Here is an 11,958-nt window from a genome sequence, read left to right on the forward strand (position 1 = left end):
TTGTTTTTCCTGTGTGACAAGATCCTGTCCTGTATGACTGGTATTCCTGACACTCCTCCACTGAAACCTTAACTCTATGACTGAAACCAGCAGCAGGTGGATGATGAGTGGAACAGGAAACGCGGTGAGTTTGAGCTTTGGCTTGGGCACTTTATTTCATTGCAGTTGAGGGTGTGTACCTGCGATTTTATGGTCTCCCAGTCCAAAGACCAGGCAATGTGGTGCGGGAGCTAACGAATCTTTCCGATAATGGAAAGTTAACTACGTAAGGCAACTGTGGATTGGAAATGCTCAAAGGGACTTCTATTGTTCTTTCTGTCACAAAATGATAGCTATAGTGTGACATCGTGTTTTTTGTTTTTGTTAAGTTTATTTTGGTTTAATATTTTCGTTTTTTGGAGAGATCTTTACAATGGAAATTCGAGAAAGGATTTTGTTTTGCTGTCAGGCGACCTTTCCATGTTTTGATAAACAAACCTCAAACACTAACACCTCACCAAAAAAGAAAGAAATCGTGATCATTAAAAATGATCATGCGATGGAACACATCCCTCGAGTTTTGCCACCAATACCCCCAGAAAGGCCGGGATATATTTATATTGCTCTCTACGACTACGCCGCTCGAACCGAGGAGGACATAAGTTGTAATGCCGGGGACAAGTTGGAAGTGTTGAACAAGAGTGCTGGAGAATGGTGGTACTCAAAAGCTCTCACTGGGATTTCAGCTGGCAAGCAAGGTTACGTTCCTGCTAATTATGTGGCACCGGTGGAAAGTCTTGATGCCGAGCCGTAAGTAGCCTATCCTAGATATCATGTTGAATGTAGAATTGTATGGATAAGTTGTTGTGGCGTATGTACTTGAGTCAGGAGGGGACAACACCAGGTTAAACCTTTGGTGTGGTCGGACAAACATTCCATTCCACTATCCTACTTTAGATATATACACCAGTAACATACATTGTTGACACTTTTAACACTAATGCTGTAGAAAATGAAGGGCTATTTAACTCTGAATGTTAAGTGAATATAGTAAAGTGTATGGTCAGACAAGTTAATGATTGTCAATAACCAGGAAGCACTGTGTAGGTTAATAATTTTCAGAATCCTGAAGGAAAATACTTGTCTGAACCATACATTTCCAAACAAGATTCCAATCAATGTTTGATGAATATCTGCATCTTACAAACAATGTTGTGTAAACCAAAACAGGGCTGCCTGGCAAACCATAGACAGAAACAGGTTAAGCAAGGGATCTGGGAAATGACAGTGAAGCAACACTATAATGTGGAAAATATTTTTCAGTCACATACTTTGTTGAATCAGTATTTTGGATGAATGTGGTTTCCACACTGTGAGGCTCATCAATAAATATCAACCTAAACTTATCCCTCCATACCACCGCCTGTCTTACTGATTGCAGTGTCACAGTATGTCCTCATTTTTCTTTTCAGATGGTATTTTGCTGACACTAAGAGACTTGATGCAGAAAAGCTATTGTTGGCAGAGGGTAACAGCCATGGGTCATTCCTCATTAGACAATGTGAGAGCCAGATGGGGGAGTTATCACTTTCAGGTAATCTTATCTCACACACACACACACACACACACACACACACACACACACACACACACACACACACACACACACACACAATGAAGAGGTGTTGTAGGTAATAGCTACTGTACCTGGGTTACCTTGAGCTCATGTTCTCCTTAGATTTTGGTTTTCTGTGTATTGTTTGTGTCAATATAAAGTGGGAAAGCTTCCTCATGAAAAATCTCTGCTGTAGCTAATCACTGTCTTCCAATCACCCCAGGTGATTCATGAAAAAAGATCAGGTTCAATAAATAGACACACAGACACTAACACTAACCCCTGCTCATACAGAGTCTGCCCAAGGTGCACACACACAGGTCTGTCTGTTCCTGTTCAGTCCAAGGAGAGCTGCCTATTCATTAACAGCGGTGCTGTAAACCTGGTTTCACTCTGCTTTACTCTAATCAGAAGGTTATCTGCCTGGCTACCACTCTTGTCCATAAATATGTTTCTAAAGCATAAGTAATATGGCATAAAAAGGTTTCCACATCAACTCAGCACTTGCCAGTTCCCCCCTGATGTTCTATCCGTTTTGAAAACTTACATGCTTAGGTTTTCCCTAATGGAGTTGTTCAGATGGGAAGGACATCACTGCATGTCAACAGACTTTGTGTGTTTACTGTGTGTTTGTAGATACAGCAATGTGCTGGCACTGCCCTTGACTACACCACTCTTACAACTGTCTCTTTGTCTTTCAGTGTTGGACAAGGGTAAGGTGAAGCACTATAAACTGAAAAGATCGGACAACGGTACCTACTTTGTGTCGAGGATCAGAAACTTTGTAACTCTGAGAGAGTTGGTTGAACATTACTCAAAGAATGAGGACGGTCTTTGTGTGCGACTAGGCGAACCATGTAAAAAGGTAAAATGATCTATTACCTTAAACCGGAGACAATCAATGGTATTTTCTTAATGGTACTTGTGACTGTCTGGTCTCTGTGTTTTTCTGATGTCAATTTTGTACCATACTATGGGAAGACAATAAAATAATTTGGCAAATAGGGTTAGGAAAATTTATTTTCAATAAAATCCTTACACTGTACATTGCAGAGGTGCTGAAAACAGTCTAGTGTAATGAACTTTTATTCTTTATTTAGAGTGTGGCGCCCCAAACCCATGGCTTGTCCTACAACACTGCAGACCACTGGGAGATCGAACGCAGCTCTGTAAGACTGTTGAATAAACTCGGAGCCGGCCAGTTTGGAGAAGTCTTCGAAGGTGTATGGAACGACACCACATCAGTCGCAGTAAAGACCCTCAAACCAGGTAAACGGATTAACTCTTTAGGTCGACCTGTGATTTCTGACCTGTGATGGAAAGTGAGCCATAGCCCTTTTCTTACAACAGTGCAACGCTGCAGCAGAGACACTGCGTCTGGTAAAATCCTGTCAGATCATGTCAGAGTCACGTGTCATTGCATCATTCTTTGACCACCCCCCAGGCTCCATGGATCCTGAGGACTTCCTCAGAGAGGCCCAGATTATGAAGAAGCTCCGGCATCCTAAATTGATCCAGCTGTATGCTGTGTGTAGCGTGGCCGAGCCCATCTACATCATCACTGAACTGATGAGTAACGGCAGCTTGCTCGAGTACCTGCAGAGTAAGACATACCAACATGCCCTCTGACCCCTACAGCTAGCACAGCGCATCCACCTCTTTTAAACACAACTTTGATGCTATGGCTCTTGTCATGGGTTGACCAACAAGAGCAGATGTTTGTTTAAATTTACGACTAGCTTTCTTTATGGTTGTAGACACTTTTATTATACGGTTGGAGACTATTATCTGAATGAGGAAATACTGCATACAAATGTAACAGCTGAGAACACCACAAGAGTCCCAGATCCTTTTGACATGTGGATGTCTCTGCCAGGAATATCCACATTCTTTATTGCATAACTACATAGCAATGAAGTGTGTAAAGACTGGAGGGGGTTGGGTTCTAATCAGCCCACATGTCCCACATGTAGCCCCTGGCTACTATGACAGCAACGGACAACATTGAGGAAACATTTTAAGCCCCTTCATTCTGTGAATCGGATGAGTCATCCTGTGAATCATTGTCCAAGTTCTGTCTACTGTCTCTCTCCCTCTCTTTGTTTCAGTTTGAGAAAGCACGTGCTTCAAACATCACCTCCTTGCTGTCAGTCTTTCTGTAGCAGTGGGTTGAGTAGAACTAGGAAATGAACAGCAGGACAGGCACCAATGAGAACAGAAGTATGTGTGTCTGTCAACCATGAGTTAGCAAACAAAACTAATTTGAAGGTGTAGAAAGAAGGGGGGGAAAAAGTTTTTAAAGTTTTGTGGTCCATGGTCTGATGTTGGTTCTCCAGTGACTCTTTACAGTAATAATCTCTTATACAGTGTGCTGGACCCTGGCATGAAAGATGCTGTGTCATTGCACATCAGAGTGATGGTCAACTCTGGATACGTGGTCATGTAGAATTGATGTCTGTCCCTGAGACTGTCTGGAACTGCATCCCCCATAATTCAACAGTGGCACAAAACCCCGCGGCCTGGACTCTGTCAAAGTCACAGAGTGCAGTCCATTGCACTGCTTGAGAACGCTCAACTTTCAAAACAATACTTGGACATATCATACCTTGTGATTTCGAATGAGGTTGACACATCTGTGGCTGTCTCTCATGGTCCTACACGTCCTTCTGTCTCCCTCAGAGGACAAGGGGACGAAGCTTCGGATTTCTGACCAGATAGAGATGGCTGCCCAGGTGGCTGCTGGGATGGCCTACCTGGAGCTGCAGAACTACATCCACAGAGACCTGGCGGCCAGGAACGTCCTTGTGGGGGATAACAACATCTGCAAGGTGGCAGACTTCGGCCTGGCCAGGGTCTTCATGGTGGGTCTCACTCTTTTTAAATGTGATTTGCGTGCACGTTGTTTCGATCCGTAACAGTGAAACGGTGTACCACAGCATTTTAATTGAATATTGATATCCTTTCTGGATCACAATGTTTTAGTTTTTTTTTGTTCTTCTTCTCTGCCCATTAGGAGCAGAGTGACGAGAATGTTTATGAAGCTAGTGAGGGAACCAAGTTCCCTGTGAAGTGGACCGCACCAGAAGCCATCCACGGAAACAAGTTCACTATCAAGTCGGATATCTGGTCCTTCGGCATCTTGCTGTACGAAATAATGACCTTTGGACAGATGCCTTACCCAAGTAAGACTTTTACACTGGTATATACATATACAATCTGTTTGTGATGCTACAAAGTGTATGACCATGAGTCATCATACTCAGGTTGTTAACTGCAGGGTGTGCGGTAGATGATAAGGGTTCTAAAACTGGCCAGTTATTGCATACATGTCAACTCCTCCAGAACTCGTCTAACTCTAACCCCACACCTAACCCTTACTCTTACCCTTACCTTAACCCTAACCGGCTTGGATGAGTGTTTGACATGTCTCTCATTGTTTCTGTCCTGCAGCCATGACCAACTATCAGGTGGTCCAGAGGCTTCCCACAGGGTACAGGATGACCTGCCCACCGCACTGTCCCAAAGTGATGTACGAGATCATGGTGGACTGCTGGAAGGAGAATGAGATGGACCGTCCCACCTTTGAGACCCTCCAGTGGAAGCTGGAAGACTTTTTTGACCTGGACGTGAGTTCCTATGACGATGCCAACCGTTACTAGGACAACACAGCAGGCCATGATGCTCTGTCCTTGCCTGTAAATGTTCAAGCTCAAGATGGAGTTATTCCAACAATGCCAAAGTTTTAAGTTTATAGTTGTTTGTACACAGCATATGATATCTTTAATTTGTGTCATTTAACATTTTTCTATTTATAAGAATTCTAGCATGTGGGCAAACACTTTTCTAGAGAGTTGTTGTCCAAGAAATGGAAAATGACTAGTTTCATAATGCATGTGTAAACAAACCCTCTAGATGGAGCAGAGCATATCAAGATGACTAGTATATACAGAAAACACTGTTCATCAAAAGACTGTATGGGGAAACTGGGGAATCTTACCGACTAGTATAAGTAGTTTCTGACACTCCCTAGTCCTGCTTTGTTAATCAACTAAATGCACTTTGTAAAGGGGCGATGCTGGGCAGCAGCTGAAACCTGTCTGCCTCTGGCACATCCCACTTAACAGCTGCTCTCAGATAAGCTGTGAAACAAACCCTCTAGTCGATGAACCGGTTTGGTGAATACAGAGCATAGCAGACATACTTCCACTGAGTGTGTACTCACAGCTGCTTGTGAGCACGAGCCAAGTTGTGTTCATATGGAAGCTCTAGAAGTTAGTTTTGTTTATGTCCCAAGTGTTCCCTCATCTACAACACGTGGGTTAGATGTGTGTTGACCACGACACCGGTCGGTGACACTTTTCTGGTGATCAGATCTTGTGCCCTAACCTCTGTGGTACACGTCGCAGCAGTGATGCGGTTCTGACGTCATGGAAGTAAAGAACAGGACAGACAGCATGTCTGCCCGTCACAGTAGTCTGTACCTTTATCTTGATTACATGTTGGACGGCAGTTGTAGAATGTTGGAATGTGAAGTCCTCCTTCCTTTCTGTATGATGAGGCTTTTGTTTGGTCCTTTGACTGATGAGACACGTCTCACTGGACTGGCAAGAGCACAACTTTAGTTAAGCGTGGGGTAAAGATGAAGATGATGATGATGATGATGACGATATGAGCTTATCATTCCGTGTTTTCCAATTTAAGTGTCTGTCAAATTTTTTTCTACAGAAAGTGTTAAATTGATTACATTATCCCCTGAATATGAGATTGTTTTCTTAAATGCATACAAATGATTCAGAAAACTATTTTCGTTATTCTCTTTGTTGGACGTTAACTTTAATTATTGATGTATTACGAGCTTTGTTGCATAAGTGTCTTTCATTGGATTGCCAAGGCCAAATCTTGTCAAATGCTACCTAAAACCTTTTTTTAGAGTTAAATAATGTTATAATTTCTCATCATAATAACAGACCTGGTTTGGTCAATGTGGCGAAATTCTTGTGCCGTTTTCTCTATTCCAATAAAGTACATCGCCACATGGTGGTGCTCACGTTCTCCCTGTGTTCAGGCTTTTGATCATTTCACTTGCCTTGTCTTGAGCTGAAACCCAACTGAACATAACAAATCCAGACACCACGAACCATCGGAAAAGGAAGACAAAACTCTCATGATTAACTGGAGTATGTGTTTCCTTTGTGCAGTAGTACCAACCGATGTTTTCCTTTTGTCAAACCATTCTCCTCTGGAAGCTGTGTATAATATAGCTGGCTGGAGGTTCATATAGTCTGTTTTGGCTTTGGTGACCTGGAACTTTCTCATGAACATCTTGTGCCATCTTGGCATTCATCGAATCTTTCGCAGAATACGAACATAAGGTTACTAGAATTACTTGGAATGGTGAGTATCTGTCTGGTCACAGATAACTATAAAAATACTGTGAATAATCAGACAGTATAGCTTTTTACTTAGGTCAGGACATAAACAAATGTAGAAGATGGTAGTTTCACTCTGCACATTTTGTTTCCCCTGACATGTCCTGCTCTGAGAACATGGGCATGAAGCACACTCCGTATGGGGTGTGACATGTCTGTCTGGGAGGACAAGGCTGTGACTGGATGAAAACCTGCCCTTCACCTCTCCACTTACCTCTTTTCTCCACTTACTGCAACACATTCTGTGAGGCACAACTGCAATCCGCTTCAAATGGCACCCTAGGTCCTCTTCATGCTGTGTCTGTACAGTCTCAGCTTTTTACCCAGGACTCACGATTCCGTGTTTTTGATGCAAAGGCCTTTCACTGATGCATACTGTATACCAGGCTAATGGCTCAGTAAGAGACATAGCCCCTGTTGCTCTCCACTTGGTTAGAATACAATTGGTATTGAATAAGAATGAACTGTGCTGAAGTTCAGAACCATGTTGTTTGGAAAATAATGGCTATGTCGTTGTAAGTAGCTTACAAATGTGATCTAAAGTAAAGTAGGCAATGGCTTGAAACATTCTGTTATGATGAGCTATATATGAGAAAAAAAAAACAATTCCAAATATTCCAAATGCGATTGAAATGGTTAGCATCATTTGGCTATGTTGTTAAAGAGTATAAGTAGCCACATGGCATAATCAATCTTCCTATATAAGCATCTGAAAAAGCCCTGGGTTGGAGATTCACCATGGAAACTATCTGTCTGTTCTTGTTAAGAACAGTATTTCTCCACGTTTAACACTTTATCGTAACTGCCTGTTTCCCTGTACACAACTGTAGATTCAAAGGAGATTTGACTGTGGTAATAAATTACAGGCATACAAGGGTTGATTGCCCCTCAACAGAAAAACAAGTGGATGAGACAGGTTTAGGGAGAATTATTCAAATGAATTGTTCTTGTTTGCAGACAGATGATGGGTGGGAGGATGTGATGCAGAGAAAGGGATTGATAATTATTTTTCCAGCCAACATATTTATGTGTACGGAGTTAATTCCTTCATCCATAGAGGCAAGCTGAGAGTTTTTCACCATGTCCTCCTATCTCTCTGCAGGCCTTGATGATTGACTGTGACAGAATCTCAGTATGGGAAGAGGAACAGAACGCATTTATAGCACAGCTCAAAACAGAGTTTAATTCAGCTCTGTGACTTACATGTCTTGCGTCAGCAGTATGAGTGCCTCACATAAAAAAAATCTATTTGAGGGACAATAAAACTGTATTGAAGTAAAAAATCCCCTTTCATGGTTAAAAAATCTTATCATCACCATAAATCTTTGATTTTGTGCTTGGTTTTGAAAGAACATGAGAGGGAAATTGGTAACAAGTTTTAATAGAATGAGTAGTTTCTCCTAGATAGAACTGAATGTACAGTTTACAAAGTAATTGTCTCCTTTCAGCCCTTCGGTCTGTGGATTTGACATAATTTAAATATGTAGCGTAACTCATGGTTACGTCTTCATTGGGGAGAGCTTCAACCTGGGTTTTTGTATTATTGGTTTGTGTTCTGCAGGCACTGAGTGTTCTTCTCTATCACGTTTGGTGTGTTTTTTCTTTCACAAAATCAACCAGTCATTTAAAGTTTTATCTGGAAATGTCACTCTGTGTCTGAGGCACAAGCCCAGAGAAAAAAGACAATCAGGCTCTGTCTGTCACCATTCAAAGGCTGGCCTTTGCTTATCATAAATAAAAGGGACATGAAGGCTGTCACTGAAGTTCTCTAACGTGCTGGCCAAAGTGGAATTTCTGTATTTTGGAATGAAAGCACAAATTTCTAAATGTTCGGTGGCTATACGGCTCTCTAGGCTTTTACCAAGCCAACTCCCACAGCTGAGAAAATGGTGCCAATTAAATGTGTTTGTGTTGGTCAAATCATCCTGTTCAGATGGCATTCAGACATGCGTGTGTATTCTCCCTTCCTCTCGTACCAAATATTTGTTTATCCCAACCTTGATTAAATCAGAGGTTCTGTTGACATAAATCTAGAGATGGAGGGAGAACATTATTAACGAGTCATGTTTGTCTCCAGCTTTACAACCAAGAGTACGTACCAACACTCTCAGCCCTGCACAGAGTTGGTTCCCTGCCTGTGAAAGTGGTGGTCAATATCTAATCCCATAGAGTTCTTTACACTGGTTTTATTTGATCAAGTCACCTGGGACTTCAAGCAACACACCAGCAACTAGCTCTTAAGAGGCTTGAATGGAGTAAAGGAAACCAAGAACACATATCCTCATCACATCATTTTGAACTTAAAATTTAAACTTAAATTTAACTTAAAATTTAAACTTAAATTTAACTTAAAATCTGAGTACCGGTGGAACAGTGGAATCCTCACACATAACTCACCACTCAATCAGTGGGGCTCATCCATTTATAGGTAACCTGTGAAGGTGCGACGATCCCTGTTGAGTCCAATTCATGAACGCCCTGTCTGTTTAGGGTTCTGAAGCGGAGGCTGAGTGTAATTATGTTAGTGGCGTGGGGGTCAGGGCGGGTTCATAAGGGCAGCCTGGGTGGGGACAGAGTCTGTCTGCGTGGGCATGGTGATGGATGGACTCCTCCTCGGCTGGTCACATTGATCCTCCAGGCCCTAATGGCCAGGAGAGAGGGCCAAGTTGGGAGCTTCTTCCCACAGACGGATGACTCTCTTCCACAGGCTCAGGCCCCACCATCACATCTTCATCAAGCATCGATTGGATTCCAGCGAGGATAAATGCCTCACGGCAGCGGCCGGTAGATGAGTTTCGGACGGCAAGCCGACCATGTGCTGGCTTTCATAAGCACAGACGCTGTGGTCCTGAGCCCCTATTAGGGACTCCTTTTTAATTGTCTGTCCTTGTTGTGGGTCCAGAGCGGACTAGACTCGACGGGTGCTGCCTTTTTCTTAAAGGTTACCACCAGTAGAACATTACAGCCTGTGCTGGGCTGGTCTAGGCATGCTGGGTTGGGCTGGGTGCCACACTGATGTGATCTAGTCTGCTGAGGTGACTTGCTGCTAGAGACAGTGACAGCCATCTCCCATAATGCTGCCATGACTGTAATATGAGCGTCTGGAATGGCAACAAATGTGCACTCCAAAAACAGGCAATTTAATCAAAAGTTGCAAATGAAGACTGAGTCTCTGCTGTGCATCTGTGTCATGCAGCTGGAGGATGTGTTTACACAGTCTGCTTTCTGGATGGTGAGGACATCATCTCTTTTAGTCCTTGACTGAGACAATTTTCAGTACCAAACTCAGCACCTTCAGTTGAGTCATTGATATGCAACGTAACTCAACATAATTAAATCTCTCTGTTTTGTGGTAGCGTAACATTTCTGCTTATGTCAACCCATAACTTGTCTCGAGATGTTCCTCTTCATCCATTAGGCCCGGCGGAAGGCCCCAGGGGTGGGGCTTTGTGTCGTCAGTCCAGGCCGAACGACAGCTCAAGCACCCTGGTCCTGGGGGGCGCTGTGTCAAGCTGGTGCACGCTGTGTGGGCCACCTGCTCCAGCCACGGCCCGGCGGCAGACCCCTACGGACCCCCTGGTACAGGGCCATGGCTCAGACAACCCTCCTGTGTGCTGGAGAGCTGTCCTTCACTCTTTCCTCTCTCTCTGGTCGCACTGAAGCCCGGGTCTTTACCCCCAGATACGGAACATGGCCTGGATGCAATGTCATCTTTTTTATTATTTATATATATATATGTATATATATATTATAATAATCTGAAGGTAGGATGTGCTTCTTGTGTCAAGGCTTTGTTCTCATGCAGAGTGATGGCAGCAAAGGGTGCTAAATTATCCGGAATACCACTGTGTCACCATATGAACGACGGAGGAGCAATCTGCTGCTAACTGGATGAGATCAAAGACAGCAGTTGAGACTTGTAGAAAGAGTTATTTTAGTATACAGAGACACAAATATTTCCAAGGTTTACCATGCTAATAGCCACACTTTTCTGTCAACAACTCCAAATGTAGTTTTGTATACATCATCTACATCTTAGGTTTGGACTCTGCCACTGTCTGATAAGAGCGATGAGCACCTCACAGGGCCTTGCAAGTCCAATCTGGAATGTTCTCTGAAGAGTGCTGTAGGCTTCCCAATACTAGCATGTCTTTGAAACAGTGTGACTTTAGCGGCAAGCAACTTCCACCCACTTGAAAAATAAACTTAACGACAGATGTTGATCAACAGAAAGTGTTTTCTTTCATAATTAGACCCCTGAACAAAAGCCAGAAATGTCCCAACCCTGGACAATAAGGTATCTATCTTGCCAAGCACTCTCTGACATTGACACAGATGTCCAAGTCTATCAAATGGTGTTCAAGGACTGCCATGATCATTGACGAAGCTGGCCAAGAAAGCACTCGAATATTCTAATCTGTGAGAGCCTGTTCTCACTTTGGATAAAAGGAGAGTGCCCTTCCTCTTGGATGTCCTCTCGTTTTTCATTTGCTAGAATGAGCTGGACACTGAACAGTCTGTGGTTGAGGAGCAGATGCCTGTCTTCAGTCTTCTTCAAAGACCTCTGGTTTTAGGTCTGTTGTTAATACATTTCTCTGATGGTGCAAATGACAGCTTAGACCAGCTACATTTGTGTGTGTGTGTATGTGTGTGTTTGTTTGTGTTTGATTTACAAGCAAAGAGTAGAAAGGGAAATTGGTGCTTAAACCAAAGGATATAAATAGGAGTGTGTGAGGCCAAAATCAAAGGATATTGATGAAAGCAATCTCTGCTGGATGTTTTCCTTCAACCTGTACATAATTGGACAAGCAGGGCAACTGATGAAGGCTGATTTGTCACTTAGCTTGTTTGACCCCTAAGTTGCCAGAGCCTAGGTTTTATCCTCAAACAGCCATGACTGGATCTTAACAAAGGATACTTTACAGGAAACCCTGA

At 43.0% G+C, this 11,958-nt stretch overlaps 1 protein-coding gene across 1 annotated transcript; it reads left to right on the forward strand.

Moving 5' to 3' along the window:
- Positions 1-31: 31 nt before the first annotated feature.
- frk (fyn-related Src family tyrosine kinase) lies at positions 32-6,646 on the forward strand. Its single transcript, XM_047022279.1, has 8 exons — positions 32-789; positions 1,452-1,573; positions 2,296-2,459; positions 2,695-2,863; positions 3,039-3,197; positions 4,274-4,455; positions 4,608-4,776; positions 5,045-6,646. The coding sequence occupies exons 1-8, from the start codon at positions 413-415 to the stop codon at positions 5,251-5,253; spliced, it is 1,551 nt and encodes a 516-aa protein (XP_046878235.1). The 5' UTR covers positions 32-412; the 3' UTR covers positions 5,254-6,646.
- The last annotated feature ends 5,312 nt before the right edge of the window (positions 6,647-11,958 follow it).

The sequence above is a fragment of the Hypomesus transpacificus genome, chromosome 6, assembly GCF_021917145.1.
Source record: "Hypomesus transpacificus isolate Combined female chromosome 6, fHypTra1, whole genome shotgun sequence".
Lineage (NCBI taxonomy): Eukaryota > Metazoa > Chordata > Actinopteri > Osmeriformes > Osmeridae > Hypomesus > Hypomesus transpacificus.